General features: G+C 44.8%; 1 protein-coding gene across 1 annotated transcript in view; it reads right to left on the bottom strand.

The window, feature by feature from the left end:
* LOC147905542 (uncharacterized) overlaps positions 1-22,694 on the bottom strand; it is a 34,142-nt gene extending 11,448 nt beyond the window's left edge. Inside the window, exons 1-6 of the mRNA XM_087380492.1 lie at positions 22,639-22,694; positions 22,241-22,597; positions 22,026-22,147; positions 21,788-21,877; positions 21,600-21,652; positions 21,399-21,501 (exon numbers count right to left, since the gene is read on the bottom strand). Of these exons, the coding sequence (XP_087236618.1) occupies positions 21,399-21,501; positions 21,600-21,652; positions 21,788-21,877; positions 22,026-22,147; positions 22,241-22,478 (606 nt within the window). The 5' untranslated portion in view covers positions 22,479-22,597; positions 22,639-22,694. The remainder of the gene's footprint in view (positions 1-21,398; positions 21,502-21,599; positions 21,653-21,787; positions 21,878-22,025; positions 22,148-22,240; positions 22,598-22,638) is intronic.
* Positions 22,695-23,698: the final 1,004 nt, after the last annotated feature.

Raw genomic sequence — 23,698 nt, 5'->3', positions numbered from 1 at the left:
TGCAGAGTCCACGGATCTGAGAAGGGATAAGGAGCTGCTATCAGGAGTGGAGGATATCCAAGAGAAGGAGTGCCTTCAAAGCGTAAATACTGTCTTGGGGAAGGTACAACCTGTATAGGAGGATATCTGAGAGCTGAAGGTGGTGGAGAGTACCTTGGAGATGCCGAAGGTGAGGGGTAAAATTCTCTCCAAAGATGGACAACAAACTCTTGAGGGATACCGGTTCTGGGTATCTTCCTGTCTCATGGAACACAACCTGGTAATGTAACTGAGGTGCCTCACGCAGAAGATATAGGATGTGGTCCAAATCACTAGGAGGGCACGTGACACAGAAAACTCACGATGCAAAAGCTCCGAAATGGGCTGGTTGTGCAATCTGAATACGATATTGTGTAGTAGATGATGCCTGAGGTGTCCTTGAAATGCCAGGTGAATTCCCAAGGGTTTCCATGCTTTAAGGAAGCATCTTTCATTTGCTGTAATTTGATAATGACAAGAGAATCCTTAGAAGTAGAATGGAAAGACTCCACCTGACATTGATTTAATCTGCCAAATTGTTGCGTAGAAGAGGCCTGCAGATTTCTGTCCGGAGGTCCATGTTGCAATGGGTGGCAACGAGCAGATCTGGGCTTGGCATTTAACAGGCTGTCTTCATCGCGATAGGATGCTGAAACTGCTGCTGATCTGCCAGGAAAAAGGTGGCGAAACAAGGGGAGCAGGCTATCAATGGCGCAACAGGCTGCAGGTACCCAATTCTGGATCACAATAGGGGCTGGCGCACCAGGCTGCTGATGTCAAGAAAGACTGGCCAAACAGAAAGGGGGAGGCAAGGCTGTCAATGCCGAAAAACTGGTTGCAGGCTGATTTGCGGCAGAATGGCTGGCTGGCGCTGTGCTCACGCTGCAGGCTGGCAGGAAACAAGGCCGTAAACTAGCGAGACTAGGGGCTGCAGATGGCGAGGGCAGGGGCTGGCAGCGAAATGGCGAGGGCAAGGGCTCGCAGCGAAATGGCGAAAGCAGGGGCTGCGCAGCGAGGCCAACCTGTTTGACGAAAATCTGTAGGGCGTTGAAAAGGTACGTCCCTTTTTTTTTGTTTGTGCTGCCTACGTTGGGTGGTTGCCCCAAAAAAATTTAAAGGGTGGGTTTATTTGACCCTTGGGTAATCTAGGGTAGAGCTAAGGTTGGGGGCTGGGTTTCCCTTTTTAACCCCTTTAGGTACCCTTTTATAAGTGCTTGGTGCCAAAAGGTGTGCCTATTCGAAAGGGTGTGACCCTTGGAATAGGTGCACCTTTTCATGAAGGGGTGTGTCCCTGTTTTTAAAAGGGGTGTCCCCACATGAAGAGGTGTGTCCTTTTTTCCACGATGGGGTGTGTCCCTTGGGTGAGGAGTCAAAACTCTTCATCAAAAGGTGTGTCCGATGGTGGAAAAGGTGCGTCCCTTGGTTTTGGGACAGCCCAAGCACATGAAAAGACAGGATTTTTGTCGTGTCCATTCACATCAACTCGTGATGTGTGGGAGATGGAGAGGCCATTGATGACTTTAGGCAGGGTTGGCACTAAAAATTTTTACGCTCATCCTCTCCATCTCTTCCATGCACAATGTGCACGGATGTCCTTCTAGTGGAAAAAGATGTATCAGATTGGCGCTAGAAGGTGGGGGGCATTTCCTCCACGCAGGAGCGAAATTTGCTCTGATATCACTGTAAGAAATCCTAGATTTACTATATTTAGAAATGTGCTAAGGAACAGAAAGGAGACTGAAATAGCAGAGAACAAGGAAGAATTGTATTGCTTGAATGTCTGTACGGTATCTGTTGTGTGTCATCCATACAATTGGGCCTCTCTTATATAGAGAGTGAAGAGTCACACATGAAAAGGTGTGTACTCCAAAGTGTATGTGCATGAAGAGGTGTGTACCCCTTGTGAAGGGTGTGACCCTTGATGAGAGGGTACATTACAATAGGAATGTCTCTTCAATAGAATGTCTCTTGTGAAGGGTTGTGCCTCATAGGAAGTGTCCCGTCGAAAGGGCATACCCTTCCACAAGTGTCCATTCATCAAACCATCCATAAGTCTAGAAATAGAGAAAGGAATACGTCACAGATCGTGACATTAGTCAACGTACAAGGCGAGGGCAGGGGCTGCCTAGGAAAGGTACCTAGAAGTAACATGGCTAGCTGGCTTGAGTCCACCTTATGACCAATTGAGAGGAGAGGAGGGACCAATAGGCTAGAGCAACAACGATGTCATTTCAACATTGGTTCGGCAATTTCACCCCCTCATCCCACAATGGCACAAACTCAAAACCTAAAATGCCAAAACGGTTTCCTTGGAGTTCCAAACTTGATGAACATTCTGGGACCGTTCTAGACTTCTGGGTCACCTTTGATTCCAGGAACAGTGTTCCAAAAGTTGTAGAGGGGAATAGTGTCCCTTGTTTGATAACTATGCTAGCGACCTATACACCCCTGCTAGATCAAATCTAATCTAGGTACAATGCTTTTAAATAGGCCCTTTTGCCTACAACAGCCTCTCCATCCCTTTTATACCCTGAACCTACCCTAGATCCATGGCCACCAAGTCCTCATATCCCTGGGCTCACAGGTGTAACAATGATCTCTAACAAGTTCCATTTAATGGTCCATATTGTGATACAAGAAAAGTAAATTCTGCCACATCTGGCCTATCTAAGCTGACTAACCAAAAGCGGTACACCACGTCAATCAACAGCTTGCTAGAGCAATCTAGACTCTAGAGGACTGGCTCTAGATTTGTCGCAAAGAGACATCGTGACATCCTAAAGTGTGGTGGTTCACCCATGGCAATGAGAAATATGGTCATGATGGACCTTGCATCCAAGACATGCATTAAAAATAGTGGGATGTAGAGGCTTGGGAGACCTGAATTAGCATTGTTAGATACATCCATTAGTCCCACATACCAATTGGATACTAGAGTTATATACACTAGCATATATCAGCTGATGCCCATCTCCTTCATCCAACACCCCTATAGGTGGTCCCTTTTGCCTTGGAGTAAGAGAACAGGTATCTACATGGCCCTATTGGCACACAGCCCAAAACTTGTTGGCAGCAAACCAACACACACATGATGGACACGTGGCTCTATTGGCCAACAAGTGGTAACCATCCCAAGTCTACAACACATGCTACAACATATATCTTGATGAATCCAAAAACATGCCCAAACTCATCCTTTGAAAACAATACAAATACCAGAGTTTCAATTTCATGATAGTTGGTCACAAGGTTGAAGACTGTAATGTAAAGCATAATCTATGACATCCCCACAGCCAATTTGCCCAATACTGGGATATAAACAAATGCTCTCACACATACATTCCACACACCCACACACACTTGAGCATCCATTTAGACTACAGAGTATTTCTCAACAATTCGGAGGTTTCACGATAGACTCAGCAATGACAGCGAACATGCTACAACATGTGCACGGTCATTGAAAAAATTCAATGATTTTTCACTTGATATTTCATGGAAATAAATTACCATTATATTCTACACATGTAGTAACTCGTGTTGATTCTTGTGTGGCAAGACTACCTGTGGTGTCCACTACTCCGACAAAAGGATCATCATGTAGACTTGACACATGTGCACACATATATCATCCAATGGAATGTTAGCTACCTATCCATGTAGACTTGACACGTGCACACATATATCATCCAATGGAATGTTAGCTACCTATCCATGAAGAAATCACTTTTTCTTGTGCAATGCATCATCAGTTCCAAATAATGAGACCTAGCTTGTATTTATAAGCCTAGCTCCACTATCTCTAGCATCCAACTAATTGTGACTAAATAGCTTGCTTTTTCATAAACGAACCACTTTTTCTACATTAGCCTTGCTTTCTTGGAATAGCCCTTTCCACAAGATCGAAACCTTATCTCTTGCGAGCTCCATCCATAACCTTATCCTATTCTTTACCTTTTGATTACACTCTCAACCAATACTAGGTTAGACTTATCTCAAACCTCTTTTAAGCCAATCTTTAGGTTAGACTATTCCCAAACCATCTAGACTAGCTTAGCCCTAGCTCATCCAAAACTTGGTTAAGCCGTGGTTAGTGTCACGGGTGAGTGAAATTCTAAGTACTTTAATGTACTACAAGACTGTGACAACTTTGGTTTTAAAAGTCCAAGCATGGGCTTAATAACGTGTAATTAAACGCGGCATGGTGCCTAGCACATAAGCGTAATTAATCCCTAGGCCCAAAGGCATTCCAAGGAATTAAAAGAGTGGTTGTTGGAAAATGATGACGTGGAATTTTTAATGGACCCCCTAGAGGGCCATGTACCTTCAGTGGCCCCCCCTAGAGTTCCAGGTGGCTCTAGTGCCTTCTACATGCTCCTTTGCCATTCCTGGACCTTCCTGGGCCTTCTAAACTTCACATGTGTGGTTTTCTCTCTCATCTTCTCCCTTTGTTGAGATTTGGGACTGGTTTTTCAGCCTCCTTCAGCTGAATTCCGTTTTTCTTCATAACTCCTCACCCGTTTGGATTCCTTGACTTTCGTTTGGCCCGATGGCTTCCCCTCTGCCTCCCCTTCGCAATGATATGCTTTTCCCACCGTGCGTTTGGTAGAACGGGCAGAGCTGAGTACTTCTTTTACTGGTCGAGTTTGCAAAAGTGGCTTTTTCTGGACCTTTTTGCTTCTACAGCCTCCTGGGCCTCTCCTCTTGCAAAGCTACAACTTTCTGTTAAATTTCGAGTCGTCCCACACGCGCTGTTTGACTGATTTTTCTCAGTTTTGGAGGACTTTCCGGTGATGAAACTTCTCCAAAACCTTCTCAAGGCATTCCTCTCTAAAGCACGCTTCTTTTGAGCCCAAGAACTCCCACTTCTTCGCGATAGAAGTGCTTCTTTTCGCATTTTTCAGTGAAATTCTTGCTAGTCGACTCTTGTAAATGCTCTTTCTTCATGCCTTTGCACTCCTCTTTGGCTGAGAATGCAATCGGGCATTGGCTACTATGTCCTCTTGACGATTGAGGACTTGGTTCGAGTTTTCAGGGCTTGGTGAGTTGTGATTTTGCTACTGCGATTTCTTTTTGCCATAAGCTATTGGTTGGCCTCGCGTGCCACCTCTTTCTGGGTTCACAGATGCCCTAGTAGTGCTACATGAGTCATTCTTTGGTTGGGTACTTGCTGATTTTATTTTGGACTTTGAAAAGCTTCGTGAATGCCATCTGGAAACCACTCAAAGAGAGTGCAGCTGGGGTGAAGTGTGATTGCATCTGGACAGCCAATGGAATTGCACTCAGAAAAGAGAATGCCTTTGGATTTTATTTTTTTGGCAAAAAAAGTTTTTGTTATATTAGGATATCATCATCATCATAAGTATTTAGTACTATTTACATGTTCTTTGGTAAAGAACAACCAGCCCCCATGGGAAGAGTTTCATCAAAACATTTCTGAGTAAAACATAAACAGTAGAAACAGAATCAAAAGAGAGGGACATAGGAGTCCTCAGTGTCATCTGTATTGTCATCAATGAAGTAATCAGAGTAATTGAAACTCTCTGAATCTCCAGAGCTATCAGTGTCATCTGCCCGGGCTTCACAAGGTGAGTCAGGTTCCTTTTTTACCTTTGTGGAGGGTACCTAATTAAGAAACTCAGTGATCTCAGCAGAGACTTCAAAGGGTGTGGAAATATCAATCCCAAAGCAGCTTTGAGTGTGTTATTGTAAGTCAGCATTGAAGATGGCAACCTCTGCTTGGAAAGTGTGGATCAATTCTATGATTTTCTTCTGGTCCTGTTTAGCCAGTTAACAAACACTAAGTCGGCTTGCAAAATAACTTGATTAAACTGAAGATTATTCCTAGTTACCCATATAAACCAAAGTGCATGTGCTCTCAAGGGTGACCAAGTGTCCATTAGTAGAGGGACAATTCATACATTTACTATTTCCCTTTCCAATCCTGAGTCCTCTGATATTGGTCCACACAGCTTTATGCAATATGAGCCACATCAAGGCAGATAGTTTGTCTAGAATTAAAGGAGACCAAATGGCACAAAACCTGAATTTCCATTTCTCTTTGGAGTCATGAAGTTTCCACCTGTCATTAAGAACCCTACAGAGATCACCCATGTCCCTGCTTGGTGTGGGTATGGGGAAGAAAGAGGAACTTTCCACCCAGTCCCTACTGTACACAAGGAAAGATCCCCCCCTCCACTGTTGGCTGCCACTCCAAAGTTGTAATCTACTCATAACAAGTGACTGGCTTTTGTTGTTTAGACTAAACTCTCTCCTAATCTCTACCCAAGTTTTCCACCTTAGTTCAGATCTGTTCCATAGTTGCCCCCAGCTTTGCAAACCCTTTTTAAATAGAAGAGCTGCCTTGGCTATCGCTTCATCAGAAAGAACAGCTTCTTTGAAAATAACTAAAATCCAAATTGAGTCCAAGGTCATAAAGACACCTTTACCTAAAAAGACAATTTGGCTTTTAATCCCTTCAAAAGCTGTCCAAAGAGAGACCCAAAGCTGGCTGCCCTTAGGTTAGCATGGTTCTGAGTTACAAATAGCTGATAGCATGGGGTAGTTTTTCCACTTGAGGACTCTGAGGGGTCTTAGGGAGCTGACATTCCTAAGGAGAAGTTGAGCCCAGTCTTCAATAGGGTTTAGGATTGCCTGTAAAGGAGAGTTTCAGAGCAACCTGTTCTATGTCAATAACTCCTAATCCACCCTCCTACTTCGGTTTGATACAGAAGTCCCACCTGACCTTGAGTATCTTGCCTCCCCATAGAAAAGATCTGCAAATTTTTATGAATCTATTAATTCCAACTTTGGAGGGGGACCAAGCTGTGAGGTAGAAGATAACAATAGGATAAATGCAATGGTTAAGAACAGTTCTTCTTCCTGCCAGACTAGCCTGAAATCCTATCCATTTCTCCATCTTGTTTTAGAATCTGTTCATGAACCAGTCCCACCTTTGCTTGAGGGGAATATCAAACCCCATGGGGATACCCAGCAACCTGAAGACTGAGCCATGCTTGACCCTTTGGCATCCCATCCCTTCCAACACTTGCTGTTCATCACCTTTGAGAGTTGCATATCCAGTTTTAGAGTGATTGATTTTGGACTATTACGCTCTAGTTGAGGTAACATGACCTCAGAAGGATCAGTCGACATTTTCCTTTAAAGGATCAATATTTGTATTATATTTGTTTGGGCTTCATGTAAATGATCAAAAAGGAATAAAGATCAAGGTCCTTGGTGTGGGTGACATGGCACTAGACTAGGTGGATTTAAGGCTAAGGGACTTTAATGCATTAAATGTGCCTAGGGACAAATGTTTTAAAGATATCCCAAGAGAGGGGTAAATAATGCATTAAGGAAGGACCCTACATTTATGACATGTGGCATACTAGATTCATCTAGGGAGTTTTGGGGCTCGTTGGGAATAAGCAAGCATGAGCTTTTACGAAATTAGATCTATCTGGAAACTTGCAACCAACGAGGTTGGCTGGGAGGAGAAACCAAGTGCCCGTGCCTGTGATTTGACAACAAGCAAGTAGAAATCAGTTCGTAATGTGTCATTTGGTATCAGAGCGCTCAGGCTAGATGCTGGGATTCATACAAGTTGCGTACGAAGGGAGCGCATGTTGTATTGGGTACCCTGGATGAACGGCGAGCGACGTGTGCTATTGGTTGGTCACGGCTGGCTACGGAGGTCGTGACCTTGACGTGAGGACCTGGCTTCTCGTTAAGATCCATCTATTGTTCGTGTGCGTCCTCGATTGGAGCTGGTTGGACATAAAGATTTGCTCTATAGTCGTGAGCCAAATTGGACAAGGCTAGTGATTTGCTATGTGGTCGCGAATCATTTGTAGAGGGTTTGTTGGTTGTCGCCAGGAGAGAACACGGTGCACATTTGTCATACCGTATGCTTGGCTAACCGAGGGGTTTTCGGGGCACTAAAATCTCTGCTTTGCCGCCACTTGAGCGAAATTATCAATGATGATCGTTTTCATCTCTGAATTCTGGAACCAACACTCTTAATAGATTGTTGAGGAGACTACATAAAGAGTTGAGGTGGCATGTATGCATGACTGAAGGTGAATAATAGCGTAGGTGGTTTTGGGTAGAAGATTGGTTCACGGCAAAGGATCTACGATGGCAAGACGTTCCAGATTATAAGTTTCACGGACCAATAGGGAATTTGTCATCTCACTGTTTGGTTCACCGTGATCAGCAGGGAACCCATCAGTGAACTTGCGCTGAGATGTTATGCAGTTTATGCAATCAGAAAAGACGTTGACCAAAAGACCTGATTGTGTGCCCAAATGAGATGAATCCAAAGAAGGACGATGTTCGAAGTACCTGTAGGGAGATCTCCGTTGACTGAAATTGAAAGAGCAATCTAATCAGGGGGCTATCTAGTATCTACGGAGTTTCTTAAAGTTCTGAAAATTTTGAGTTTTTTTCAGGTTACAGTTTTTGGTATTTGCAGTTAGTTTAAAATTTGCAGTTATTTTCCTAGCATAGAGAAAAGTATTCGTGGTTTGCAGCTTGGTATATGTTGGGATAGCTGTTGTCTTGAGTATTTGAAGTTTACAGATGTAAAGTTGGAAGTTGGACTTTCGATTTGTAATCACAGTTTTAAGCGGTGTTTTATTTTTTTTTATTTTTTATTTTTATTTTTTTAAATAACACCTATTGATCTGAATGGAAGTAGAAGAAGAAGCTTCCAGGATGGATCCCATAGAGTCGGGAGTCCGGCCGAACCCGCAGGTGTCGCGCCCAGCAGGCCATACATTGTCTGGCAGAATTGCAATGTTAGAGGATGCCTTGCAACAGATTCTAGCGCAGCAGTTACAAACAAATGTGGGGCAGTCTGAACTCAGAAAAATGATGCATAGTATGTCTGCCAGACCATCTCGTGAAGAGAAAGATAAATCTCCGATGGAACCGGAGTCCAGTGTTCGTATGGTCGAGCCTAGGAGATTGACACCTGGTTACACAAATGGGACGAGGCATTCGCCATTTGTGAAATCAGGAATGATATGAAGAAAATCCGCGAGGCCACCCATATGTTTAATGAGGCAGCACATATAGAGAAACGATAGGGTTTGCAGTGGAGCGATCAAAAAATAGACAATACTCAGACACAACTGAAGAACGGAACTCAAAAAACATAGTGCCTGTCGGTAATATGAAAAATTTGAATACAAGAACCTCAAGCCGGTGTGTCTCAAGGACCGTGCCTGAGGTGAATCAGAAAGATGATTCCATGTAGAGAAACAGTAGAAAAGATAGCAGCAGAGGGAGCGAAACGCAGTCCTCCGTGTAGCTCAATGATGACGAAGAAGATGAAGGGCTAGAGCTTCCCTAGGAAATGGCTGAAAACCAGCATGCTCTGAGGAAGGAACCTTCAGGCTATTTGGAATAGCAACACGATGAAGAAAAGGAGCAGATCTGGAGCAGGGGTGGCAGATCTGGAGCAGAAGGAGCAAAGAAGCAGATATGGAGCAGGATGGGGCAGATCTAGAGTAGAAGGAGCAGAGGAGCAGGATGGGGCAGATCTGGAGCAGGATGGGGCAGATCTGGAGGAGTAGATGGAGCAAGCCGGGCTGCAGCAAAGGATGGCGGAGATGAGGAGCAGCTGCAGGTCCTGTCCTGTCAGGAGGAGTGTGGGGGGCTTGTGCCTTTATACGCCAGACCTAGCTGGTCGGCCAGCTGGTCGGTGGGCCTGCCAGCTGGTCGGCCAGCTGGTCGGCCAGTTCTGGTCGGCCAGACCAGCTGGTCTTTCTGGCCAATTGTTTGGCTGAGGTGGCTGGCCTGTAAGCTGTATTGGCTGGCCTGTAAGCTGGTAGATTGCCCCAGAAATTGGGGATTGTTAGTTGCTTAACAGCAGATAGGTGGTGGATAAAACAGCAGAAAGGTGGAGTAGCATCCACTACCTGGGAGGGGTTTTAAAAAAAATTTAGAAAACACTTCCTACCTCCTGACGAAGCATCCCGAGCTGGGGATCAGTATCGAAATCTTCGTCAGAGAAATTTATCAGTGGCAGAATACACTGATAAGTTTAGAGAAAGTGTAATGAAGGTTGATGAACCCCTACCTCAGTCAATCCAAGTAAAAGATTTTATGTTTGGACTGAATGATCGGATAAAGATGAAAGTTCGGGCTAAGTATGCGAACACGCTAGATGAAGCAATTGCCATAGCCTTGAACTATGAAGATGCAAAAGGAAACAGACCAAGTGGGTTTGTGCCAGTTGGGACTCAGTATGGGTACCCGAAGAAAACTGGGTTTAAGAAGAAGTGGATTAGCAAAGGGGGTGCCTCACAGTCTAGTAGTCAAGCCAAGCAGGCGAAACCAGTTGAGACTCCTAAATCAAGTACCACCATTGGAATGAAAAGAAAAGTAACACCAATGGCAGCTCGGGCTTGGTCGAAGTCCTCTTTAAACCCAGAGCAAAGGGAAAAAGCGAGCAGAGAAGGCTTGTGTTTTGGTTGCTTTCAGCCTCATCAATGCAAAGATTATCCACGGAACAAAGATCGTCGAATGGCTGAGATGATGGTCTCAGAATGCGACAACAGCAGAACAGATGCAGATTCAGCTAGCGGGATCTTCTCAAAGGTCAGTACCTTTTTTGTTATGTGTGTCTGTTGCTAAGTTAGTAACTAGTGCACCTGATAATATCCTGTCAAAGCCCGCAGCAACGGGGTATACAGCCTTTAATGATACGGAGTTAATTAAGATGAAAGAGCAAGTAGCTAATCATCAGGTCATTGTGTTGTTTGACTCAGCGTCAACGCACAATGTAATTAACTCCAAGCTCGTAAAGAGGCTGAAACTAAGGACTAGCCCATCTGACTATGCATATACAGTCAGGATGGCAGATGGAAGTTCAACTGAAGTATGGGACCAAAGGGTTATCCAGTTGGAGCTTCGAATTCAGGACTATGCTGAGAAGCTTGATTTTGAAATGACTAAGCTTGCTCATGCAAATATAGCCGTGGGTAAGGCTTGGCATTCTAGGAAGAATCCTGCCATAGATTGGAAAAAAGCACATTTATCAATTCAAGATGAATGATGTGCTGTATGTCTTACAAGGTGATAAAGGACCATTGGTTTCCGTGATGGAAATTCAAAAAGCTCGAGAAGAGTTTTTGTTTCTTTATACAGCATCAGTAGAGCCGATTGATGATTCTTCGACTAGCACTGATGATGCTCAAAATGGAAAGATGGCCAAGCTGGCTGATCAAATAACAGAGGAGTTCTCTGATTGTTTTAGGGATGAGCTACCTTATGGGTTACCTCCAGAGCGGAATGTTCAGCATAAGATTGAACTAATCCCGGGGGCAAAACCTGTAAATAGACCTCCCTATAGGTTGAGTTTTACTGAAGAGACGGAGGTGCGAAGACAACTGGAAGAATGCCTCAAGTTGGGGCAGATTCAATCAAGTTTTTCACCTTTTGCTTCGCCAGTGATATTAAAGAAGAAGAAAGATGATACTTTTCGTCTCTGTATAGATTACAGAGCATTGAATAATATCACTATTAAGAACAGGTTTCTGATGGCTCGGATCGATGATTTGGTAGATGCATTACATGGGGCCGTAATTTTCAGTAAGATAGATCTTAAGTGTGGCTACCATCAGATCCGTATTAGAGCCGAGGATGTGCATAAAACCGCTTTTAGAAGCAAGTTTGGACATTATGAATTTTAAGTAATGCCCTTTGAACTTACCAATGCTCCAGCTACATTCATCATGCTATGAACGATTTACTACGTCCGTATATCGGAAAGTTTGTAGTACACTTTATTGACGATATTCTGGTATTCAGTAAGAGTATTACTGAGCATTATGAACACTTAAGAATAGTGTTCATACTTTGAGAAAAGCCAGTCTTTATGTAAATAAAAAGAAAACTATATTGTGTATGGTAAAACTTGAATATTTAGGATTCATAATTACTCCTGAGAGGGTAGAAATGGATCCAAAGAAAGTGGCTGCGATACTGACTTGGCCAATCCCTCAGAGTTTGACCGCTTTGTGATCATGCTTGGTATTTGTCCAATTTTATCGAAGGCATATCAAAGGATATTCCGAAATAGTATCACCATTGACTGATCTGACCTCAGATAAAGTATCTTTTATATGGGGACAGAATCAACAGAAAAGTTTTAACACCATAAAACAAGCTGTGGTCTCAGGACCGGTGTTAAAAATAGTTGATCCCCAAAAACCGTTTTTCCTTGAAACCGATGCAAGTGGCATTGCGGTAGGAGCAGTTCTTCTCCAAGAGGGAAGGCCAGTAGCCTTTAAAAGCAAGAAGCTTTCTCTCTCTCAACGAAATTGGCCAACTCATGAATTAGAGTTGTATGCTGTTGTCCATGCTTTGAAAACATGGAGACATTATTTGTATGGATCAGAGTTTTATGTGGATGTTGATCATGATACTCTGAAACATTTTTGTAAACAACCTGACTTGAGAAGCCGCCAAGCTAGGTGGGCAGAACTCATGCAAGAGTTTAATTTGACGATCCGGTACCGAAGAGGGAAGGATAATAAAGTTGCTGATGCGTTGTGACGCATTATGCATAACTTGAGTTTCGCGGTGTTAGAGAGTGCTCTAATGACCGAGATTAGAGAAACTCAAAAGGTGGACGAGTTCGTCTAGAGCCTTTGGCCTAAGGCTCATGTGTTTAAACCCGGGAAAAAGGATGACCTGGCATCTAGAAAAAGCCAAACTTATGCAAGATATGCCATAAAGGATGGTATGCTGAAAAGAAATGGCAAGGTAGTAGTACCTAATCAGAATGATCTCAGGCAAAGAGTCATTCAACAATGCCATGATAGCCCATGTGCGGGACATCCAGAAGTCGAGAAGACATATGATCTCGTGAAGCGAGATTTCTTTTGGCCAAAGATGAAAAAGCATATTCATGAATATGTGACGCGTTGTTTTTCGTGTCAGGTAAGTAAGGCAGAGCGGGTGAAGCCACCCGGACTTTTACAGCCCTTGGAGATACCACTAGGTAAGTGGGAGAGCATTTCCATGGACTTTATTGTAGGTCTACCTACGACACAAGGTGAATATGATTCTATCCTTGTGGTGGTTGATCGTCTTACCAAGATGGCTCACTTCATTCCAACTAGAGAGTCTGTTAGTGCTTCGCAAGTGGCGGATTTGTTTATTAGACATATATTTCGTTTGCATGGATTACCTAAATCCATAGTGTCAGACAAGGATGTCAAATTTACCGGTCATTTTTGGACTGCGGTATTTGAAACACTAAGGACTGAGTTGGGAATGAGTAGTGGGGATCATCCAAAAACGGATGGTCAGACAAAAAGAATCAACCAAATTTTAGAGGATATGCTTAGAGCATATGTGTCATTGAGGCAACATACAACAATGAGAGAAAACATTCCTCTCCAGGGTTCAGTCCGTTTGAGATGAACTATGGTTATAGACCAGCGAATCCAACTATAGTTGGAATACCTCAGAAAGTGCCTAGTGCCCCGAACTTTGTGGTTTAAATGCGGGAGATGCTAGCACTTGCGAGAGCTAACATACACTAAGCTATGGATAGAGCTAAGGCGTATGCGGATGAAAACCGATCCGCTAGAGAATTTAAGGAAGGAGAAAAAGTTTTTCTCAGAGTTCCTTCGCACTCTTTGACTGCAGGAGAGTGTGCTAAGTTATCACCTCGATATTGTAGGCCATGGTTAATTCTAAAAAGAATAGGCAAGGTAGCCTATAAATTTAGAATTGCCACAGGGTTGTAAGGTGCACCCAGTGTTTCATGTTTCTCGTTTAAAGAAATTTTTGCATACAGGTGACTCACTAATCGAAGGTAATGTTTTGTTTCTGGAGATAGAGGATAATGCAAGACACAAACCAACGAGAATCCTGGACCGAGGAACAATGCAAGTACGCAATCGGAAGATACCCACGGTGTTGGTTGCATGGCATGGTCTACCTCTATTAGAAGCTACCTGGGAATCCGTATACCAGTTACGGAGAGTGTTCCCAGACTTTATCATCGAGGACGTTGATGCTAAAGAGGGAAGGAATGTTACCCTCTAGTCGAGGTAACATGACCTCAGAAGGGTCAGTCGACATTTTCCTTTAAAGGATCAATATTTGTATTATATTTGTTTGGGCTTCATGTAAATGATCAAAAAGGAATAAAGGTCAAGGTCCTTGGTGTGGGTGACATGGCACTAGACTAGGTGGATCTAAGGCTAAGGGACTTTAATGCATTAAATGTGCCTAGGGACAAATGTTTTAAAGATATCAAGAGAGGGGTAAATAATGCATTAAGGAAGGACCCTACATTTATGACATGTGGCATACTAGATTCATCTAGGGAGTTTTGGGGCTCGTTGGGAATAAGCAAGCATGAGCTTTTACGAAATTAGATCTATCTGGAAACTTGCAACCAACGAGGTTGGCTAGGAGGAGAAACCAAGTGCCCGTGCCCGTGATTTGACGACAAGCAGGCAGAAATCAGTTCGTAATGTGTCATGGACCCAAAGGCTTTGCAAAAAATATCTAAAGACTCCATGGCCACCTTGATATATTGTGGCTCATTCTTGAGGGTTAAGTTTGTATCATCAACAAACTGCTGACAGATAAGGTGCTTGCCTGAGGGTAGCTCGATACCTTTCAACTTGTTTTCTTGGCTTTGTTGATGAAGAAGCCATCCCAGGGAGTCTGCTACAATTGCAAAGAGTAAAGGGACAATAGGGCGGGCACCCCTACCTTATAGATCTTTTACCGAGATGGATCAGCGTTCAGAAGCCTCTACATCCATTGCTCGTCCTTCCTCCTTCTCCAGTCCTCTTCCTTCTTCATTTATCCCCAATTTCGGTGAAGCTGGAAAGCTCGATGGGACAAACTATCCAATCTGGAAAGTCAAGATCCGAAGCCATCTGTTGGCACGGAAGTTGTGGAAGATTGTGAATGGGACCGAAGAGAAGCCGGAGGACCTTGTGGACAAAAGAGGTGAAGTTTTAGTTGAAGCAGATGCGGATGAACTCTGTGCATGTGAAACCGATAATACAACCCGTATCATTACACTTCAGCATCAACTTTATAATCTTGATATGAATGAGGGTGATAGTGTGCATGATCATCTGACAAAGGTGAAAGTCGTGCGGGACCAGCTCGCAGCGGTTGGTCAAAAGGTGGACACGAGTCAATTGGCGTTGCTCACACTCCACAAGTTGCCACGGAGTTTCAAAATTTTTGTGACTACGGTCACTGCGGGTCAACGGACTAAGCCAATCACCTTTGAGGAGCTTGGTCCACTCCTGCTTCAGGAGGAGGCTCGAGAGAAACTCTTTACGCAAACCAACGAGAAGGCATTAGTGGCCAAAGACAAGCCTGGAAAAGGCAAGCCAAAGGATTCCAAGAAGTCAGAGGACGCTGAACGCAAGAAGAAAATGAAGTGTTTTTACTGTGAAAAGCTTGGCCACTCCGCCAAAGAATGCCGAAAGAAGAAGGCGGATCAAAAGCGGAAGAGAGAAGCCAAGAACAAAGAAGAGCCTAAGAATGATTCTGCCAATGTGACGACTGGACAGTTATTTTTACTCTGTGAACATTGTTCAGCATATGCAGTCAGTGAAGGTGAAGAGGGTTGGTATGTTGACAGCGGTGCTTCCAAGCACATGTCCAACAGAAGGACTTGGTTCAAAACCATGGAAAGTACACACCCGGATTCCAAAGTTTCTGTCGGGGATAGCCGGACATGTCCTGTGAAGGGCATCGGTAGCATTCCTTTCATTACAACGGCGGGTGAGGAGAAGGATATCTCTGGAGTACTTTATGTACCCAACCTATGCAAGAATTTACTGTCTGTAAGTCAGATGGACAAAAACAACATGGCAGTTCTCTTTCAAGATGGCAAGGTCACCGTGACATCCAAAGGAAATGGGCAGATGGTGGCTCAAGGCGTTGAAGAGAATGGACTGTACTGTCTCAATGCAATGTTGGTTCATGAAGACAACGGAAAGTCCAAACTTTGGCATGAGCGCTTCAGTCATGTCAGCTATGGAATCTTGGCTGAAATGTCAAAGTCGAAGATGGTGGATGGACTTCCACCAATTACAGACAAGGATGATGTCTGTAGGGCTTGTCTAGAAGGCAAGCAGCACAGGGATAAGTTCCCACAAGAGGCCTCGTTTTGGGCCAACAAACCACTTAAGTTGGTTCACGCCGACATTTGTGGTCCAATGTCTACAGCATCGTGGGCAGGATCCAGGTACTCACTTCTCTTTGTGGATGATTTCAGTAGAATGACCTGGGTCTATTGTTTGGCTAAAAAGTCTTAGGCTTTCGAGAAGTTCAAAGACTGGAAGGCCAGAGTTGAAAAGGAGACAGGGGAGGATGTCAAGACATTCCGCACAGACAGGGGGTGAGAATTCACCTCAACTGAGTTCAACACATTTTGTCGCAAGCATGGGATCAAGCGACAACTCACCACCGCACCTACTTCTCAGCAAAACGGGGTAGCCGAGAGGAAGCATAGAACCACCACAGAGACAGGACTTGCTATGCTCTGAGGGAGAAACCTTTCTAAAGCCTATTGGAGTGAAGCTATCAATACAGCCGTACACATTCTCAACCTGACCAAGACGAAGGCCATCAAGGACAAGACTCCATATGAGGCATTTTATGGTAAGAAGCCCTCTATCACTCATCTTCGCATTTTTGGTTCTAACGCATGGGTGCATGTGCACAAGGAAGACAAGACCAAGCTTGATTCCCAGAGCAGAAAATGTATCTTTGTTGGGTATAGCAAAGAATCCAAGGCCTACCGCCTCTTCGACCCAGTAAAGAAGCAAATCCTTATCAGTCGGGATGTTGTCTTCGAGGAAAAGGAACCTGAACCCCAGGAGGAGCCTCAGATTGAGGAGGAGGAGATTGTTCAACCCCCGAACCTATCCCATCCCAGGTTGACCATCCAAGAGGTGGCAAAATCAGAAGCTGATGTTCCACAAGCTACTCAGGAAGAGCAGGATGTTCCAGAAGAAGTTCCCGTTCCTCCTCCCACAAAGAAGCAGAAAAGGTTGCCCCAATGGTACCTACGGACATTGGAAGAGTCTCGGGTCACCGAATTACCTGAGAGTAGCAGTTCCGGATTGCGGCGGTCTCAACGTCTTCAAAAGACCCCATCCGTGAATTTTGCATTGGTAGCTCAGCTTGATGAGCCAAGGACCTTCGAGGAGACGAAGGACAATCCAGAGTAGGCTGCCATGAAGGCAGAGATGGATGCTATCCTGAAGAACAATACATAGGACTTAGTGGCCAGGCCCCTGCGACGGAAAGCCATCGGCACTAAGTGGGTATACAAACTTAAATACAAATCAGACGGCAGCTTGGATAAGTATAAAGCAAGGTTAGTGGTGAAAGGTTTTGCTCAAACTGAAGGCATGGATTTTGATGAAACTTTTGCTCCCATAGCCCGCATGGTTACTATCCGGACAGTGATTGCCCTTGCTGCCCAATTCCAATGGCCTATTTTTCAAATGGATGTGAAGTCCGCATTCCTTAATGGAACCCTGGAGGAGGAGGTATACGTGGAGCAGCCAACGGGCTTTCAAGATCCAGGGTCCCCATTAAAGGTCTGCAGGTTGAAGAAGGCGTTATACGGGCTGAAACAGACCCCCAGAGCTTGGTACCAAAGGATTGATATATTCTTTCAGAAGATAGGGCTTAGTCGAAGTCCTTCTGAGGCAAACCTTTACTTGTTCATTGAGAAGGGATTGCGACGGGTACTCATCCTCTATGTTGATGATCTTATCTTGACAGGTGATCATGTCAAGAAGATTTCACAGGTCAAGGAGCTACTCATGTCTGAGTTTGAGATGACTGACCTTGGGTTATTACATTACTTCCTTGGGATTGAAGTAAAGCAGGCCAAAGACAGGATCTTCATTTCACAGGAGAAATATTGCAGAGAACTTATGAAGAGATTTCAGATGGAGGATTGCAGGACAGCATTAACTCCCATGGAGGTCGGGCTCAAGCTAAGTGTTCACGACACATCTCAGCCGGTTGATACTCCCTTGTACCGACGATTGGTAGGAAGTTTGCTTTACCTTACCAATACTCGACCTGATATTTGTTATGTAGTTGGGCTATTATGCCAGTTCTCTGCTTCTCCTAGGAAGAGTCATTGGGATGCAGGTTTACGCGTGCTGAGGTATCTGAAGGGTACTTGCACCTATGGGATCACCTACACCAAAGGCATCGAATTAGGCGGGTTCTGTGACAGTGATTGGGCGGGTGATGCTGACACCAAAAGATCGACAACAAGGTAGTGTTTCTTACTTGCATCTGGTGCCATCTGTTGGCTAAGTAAGAAGCAACCCACAGTGGCCCTTTCATCTACAGAGGCAGAGTACAGAGCCATGTGTACAGCAGCTTGTGAGACACTGTGGTTAAGGTGGATTCTGGAGGACATGGACGTGTGTCAGGAGGATGCAACAATGCTGATGTGCGACAATCAGAGTTGCATAGCTATTGCCAAGAATCCAGTGTACCATGCGCGGACCAAGCACATCGAAGTTCATTACCACTTCGTTCGAGAGCTCATCATCGACGACGTGATCGAGCTTATCTACTGCCCGACCGCCGACAACTTGTCCGACCTCTTCACGAAGGCACTCCCTCGAGACCAGATGGAGCACCTCATCAAACGCATGGGGATTGGCCCATAGTTGTGACATTGAGGGAGGGTGCTAGAGACTCACTGTGCCCACCTGTGAGCCCCCGATTTGAGGCGACAAGGGGTAGTGAGAGGTAGGAGGGCTGGGAAAGAGAGACCTAGGCTGGCATCATGGGCAACCAGCACACGGGCTGGTTGCTGCCTGCAACAGCAGAGAAATAGGGGGGCCATGTGCCTCCCTTAGAGGCTTCTACAGTCCCAGACTGGCTGCACAAGGCACCCTTTTATAGGGACCTGTGGCAAGGCCAGTCGGCCCAACCAGGGCCACCGACCAGGGCCAACCCTGGTCAGATTTCCAGGGCAGTCTGGTCGGCCACCAGACAGGGTACCGACCCTGCTGGTCGGCCAATCCAGAGGGCCTGGGCAGTGCCTATAAAAGGCCCACTCCTTCCTTCATTCCAGCATCCAGTGCAGGACAGAAAGCCTCCTTCCTAGGCTGTGCTGTGCACTCAGAGCTGGTTCAGTTTGACGAGAGAGTTCCATCAGTTCTCCTCAGCACTTGGCTGAGTTTTGTATTGCTCCCTTGGAGCCCATTTCTGCCCACCATCCGGTGGATGAATATACTCTTTCTCTCTCTCCGTTTAAGTTATCTCTGAGTGAGTGTTTATTGCATCTGTGATCAGTTATCTGAGTTGAGTGTGTTGGAAGAGTGGGAGAGATCTTGGGTGGAGGTTTGAGTGATTCATTCCCTCCTATTTTCTAACAGAAGGAGCAGAGGAGCAGATCTGGAGCAGGATGGGGCAGATCTGGAGGAGAAGATGGAGCAGCCAGGAGGCAGGAAGGAGAGGCAGAGAGAAGGTAGAGAGGAAGAGGAGAGGTAGATGGAGCAGGCGGGGCTGCAGCAAAGGATGGCGGAGATGAGGAGCTGCTGCAGGTCCTATCCTGTCAGGAGGAGTGTGGGGGGCTTGTGCCTTTATAGGCCAGACCTAGCTGGTCGGCCAGCTGGTCGGCCAGTTCTGGTCGGCCAGACCAGCTGGTCTTTCTCGCCACTTGTTTGGCTGAGGTGGCTGGCCTTTTGGCTGGCCTGTAAGCTGTATTGGCTGGCCTGTAAGCTGGTAGATTGCCCCAGAAATTGGGGATTGTTAGTTGCTTAATAGATAGGATCCACTTGGCCATTCTGTTTTTAATACTCAGAGCCAGAGCTTTAGCAAAGATTTTATAGCTACAATTAATGCCTTTGGATTTAGCCTATGGGTTAAGTGCACTTCTCTAATGGTGTTCTGTGCTTGAAAGCCTTGCGAAGGCTCAGTGAATTGGGACTGCATGCTCAATTGCAGGGAAGGTCTCCCAGATGCAACTTGTAATCATTAAGAAATACCGAAAGGGGCGCCACGGTGTTTGGGGCCAATCAGGTGCACTTGTCTATGTTTGTTAAGCAAGGATATTCTAGCCTCCATCCCTTTTTCAATGGTTTTGTTTGTGAACAAATGGCCAAATGGTGATCATGCAATGGTTAATGGTTGTGATATATGCTTTGTGAGCTATAAATAAGTACTGAAGTGATTAAGGTTTAGTTCCACTGTCCTCTGAGTGATTAGAGGCCGGTTTCAGTTAGTCCCATCGACAACATGACATTTTCCCCCCCTTTAGCCACGTCCTCACAAATCAAGGTAGAAAAAGAGATCATCTACTTCAACCATATTTTTGTAACTATACCGGTGCTTTCCCAAAAAAACTCATTGGGGGAACAACTGATTCCCAATAAAATTTATTATACTATAGGTAACACAAGGGGTATAAGTTTGGCAAGCATCAAAATCATTAACCGCTCTTTTATACTCACTCCAAGAATTGCAAAGGTAAAGTACAAGCTAGAAGCTTTTAAAAAATTAGTTGCGATGACTTTAGCATGACATTGCTTCTTTTATGTTCATTTTAGTTGCAATCACTTTAGCATGGCATTGCTTCTTCATTGTTCATTTTCTTGACTTAGATGGTGCAAAGAAAGAGGGTTGGCAGACTTGAATCCCTTAAGACAGAGACCCATTGAATCGTACTTTTTGCCGGCTTGTGCCTTATTCGAGCCACAATTTTCGAGGGCAAGGCTCTCCATAGTCAAGGCAGTCATATTGACAGCTGCTATTGATGACTGGCTGTTCTCACCTTTGAGATCTTCTGAAGAGCTAGAAACATACTTGGAAGCCGTTGAGAGGTATGCCTCTCTACCTCCTTGAGCGAATACCTGAATATAATTATGGATCAACTAACGACTCACCTAGATGCATGTGTCTTGTGCATGTAAAGGTAATTCCTTGGGCTGTTTGTAATATATACAGCTGGGATCCAAGCATCATAAACTCTCTCTCGCAAGAGGCAAGGATTGTGTTCAAGACGCTTAATGACACATACCTAAGATAATAATATAAAATATGAAACTTAGTATTTTCTCATTCTTTACTTGAACACGAAGATCATCTAGAAGGTTTCACTCAATTATCGAAAATATCTCCATAGGACAATCACATATACAAATGAATACTTCTAAAATTCACACTAACCATCACTCTAGTGAGTAACACTACATCTACATCATGATTAATCTTGATACTTCTGATTGACTCTGGCCACAGAACTGCAGCCCTTGTGTGACTCCTCTTTCTAAAAAGTTTCAACTAATATGTGTTTCAAAAGTTGAGTAGACAGCAACCAAATTTTAACTTACAAGTGTTTCTAAAGATGAAGCTCTGCAGTAGACAGCAGTCCCAGCGCGTTTGGTTGCCCGCTTGTGGTTAGTGCTGACATTCTTTCCCCATCGAACTACATTCCTAGTACAATGAGCCACAAGTGTTTGAAGGGAAACAAGTCCTTGCAAAATTCTGTTGGCAGAAAATGAAAGCGCTTGCCATTAAGTGGAGAATCAAACCTTTCCTCTTCCGAAAGGAAATTGTCTTTTAATAATCTCTTAAGAAACGCATCCTGCATAGTAAGCCATGTTGATCAGTGAGCGCAAGCCTAAATATTATACTTGATTGAACATCAGATTTCCTTCATGTGAAATATGAATTTGATATAGTCAGGGAAGAAGCATAAGCCACAACTTCAATCACTTACCTGTGCTTCACAGCAAACCAGACCCATTACTAAGGTATTATACTTGTCAATGCTCTGAGGTGGGTTTAGAAAATGGCACCGCACGTACAGCTGCATACCTTTATAGACGACATCAACAAAGATGAGAAGATGTTTACTCTAGTCAAACTTCAACAGACTCGAGGACATATTTTCCAATGCAGCAGTACAGTTACGTGTAATTCTTTCTCCGTCGACTGGGGAGAACACAAAGAAGCACCTCATAAATGCAATCCCCCAGATACGCCAACGATGCTGCATTATACGATGCTCTTGGTCTGGGCACATGTGGAGCAGCTGGCAGCCAAACCTGCCCTCCCTCCAACTTATTGTCTTCCTTCCCTGCAACGCATCGGAAAAGCAAAACCCAATTTGACAAGCTCCAAAATCAAAAGTTGGAAATGAGAAGGTCACAAAAGGAACAAATGATGGCACCTTGGTCGAATCCAGAGGCCAAAGAGGGACTTCTTATCTTTTCCGGTTTGGTAGAAGAGACTCCATTGGGATGAGAAACGACAGGCTGCTCCTGTAGCAGCTGCGGGTGCTGAGGCGACGGTGGACGGGGATTCCAAGGCCAAGCGAAAGCCTGAGGGGGTACGAAACATGATGAAGCACAACAAACTTGCAGGGATGAGGTAGACGCCACGCTCAACACAGGCAGCCTATTACCCATCCTACCTATTAAGCCTCGTTTTCGACACACACTACAGTGATCTATATATATACTCCACGGTGACGGTTTTATGGTTGCACGCAAAAGTGCCTCCCAAGAGGGACGCCCCGCAAGCCACACTTCACTACCGCCCTTTTCCGACCGCTTCCCTACCAGACACGTGCACGGGTTTTAGAGCGCAATCACGCCTCGTCGCCATCCTAGTGATTCACACAAGTGTGAGCATGCCCACGTCCTAGGCACAGGGTGCCGGGTGCCAGGCGCACTGCCCTCCACTCACATCTCTGAAGAGAGGGAGACGGGCGAGAAGGGCAAGGGGTGAGAAGGGAGAGGAGAGGGGCTGAAATAATTAAGAAGGGATCCAATGAAGAAAGCGCAGCTTTTTATGAGGACATGGTTATCCCGCTTTAGACGGAATCCATCTCGATGCTATAGCCTGCCCCTAGTAGGGCAATGTTAATAAATGAAATTTGGCTATGATCCCCCTCCTTCAAAGGACAGCCCATGGTTCGAAGAAGCAGTTTTCTAGCTACAAGTAGTAGATGCTTCCAACGTCATGGATTCCAAAACTGCCTGCCTCGTGTGACTCCTCTCTTACTAGCGCTAGCAGTGTTTTACTATGGTTTATTGGGGACGGAGAGTTTGGCAACATGGTACATGGTGACATGGCATTCCGTTGGCAAAACGAGAGCTAACGTGGCGTGCGGGTAAACGAGACGTGGATGGGACAAAGGCCAAGACAGACTTTCACTTTTGCCTTCTTCAAAGCCTCAAAAGTCCAATTAAAAATTTTCCTAGTTCAAGGCCTTTATACATCAACATGAGTTATGGGGGCTACCTTTGGATGCTATGGCGAGACTGCATTCGTTTTGGGAGAATATGGTGTGTGTTCCCATTATACCGGTATAAGTGATCGTGATTCTTCCTTTTGCTTGCCAGATTCTTGCATCTTTTCAATCTTCTTCAAAGTTGTCATGCGGACCTCTTCTTGGTCCTTCTAGTGCAAACACTTCTCCTTCCATGGTGCCTCTGAAATGAGATCTCAAACTTGGAGTTTAGATCTTGTTAACGAGTATACATCGATCTTCTCAGGATTCTTATGATGCACTTCTTCCTTTGTAGAGCATGTCAAGCAATCACATTGTTGTACATACATATTAGTTGTTGGCTTGATCTGACATATCAATGTATCTCCCCGTTCTTCAATCAGCACCACATTG

This window comes from Dipteris shenzhenensis, chromosome 1 (assembly GCF_047967505.1).
Source record: "Dipteris shenzhenensis isolate YYH24624 ecotype China chromosome 1, Dip_SZ_1.0, whole genome shotgun sequence".
NCBI classification, from domain to species: domain Eukaryota; kingdom Viridiplantae; phylum Streptophyta; class Polypodiopsida; order Gleicheniales; family Dipteridaceae; genus Dipteris; species Dipteris shenzhenensis.
Note: the sequence above shows the minus strand (reverse complement) of the source record. Positions and strands in the feature narration are given on the sequence as shown.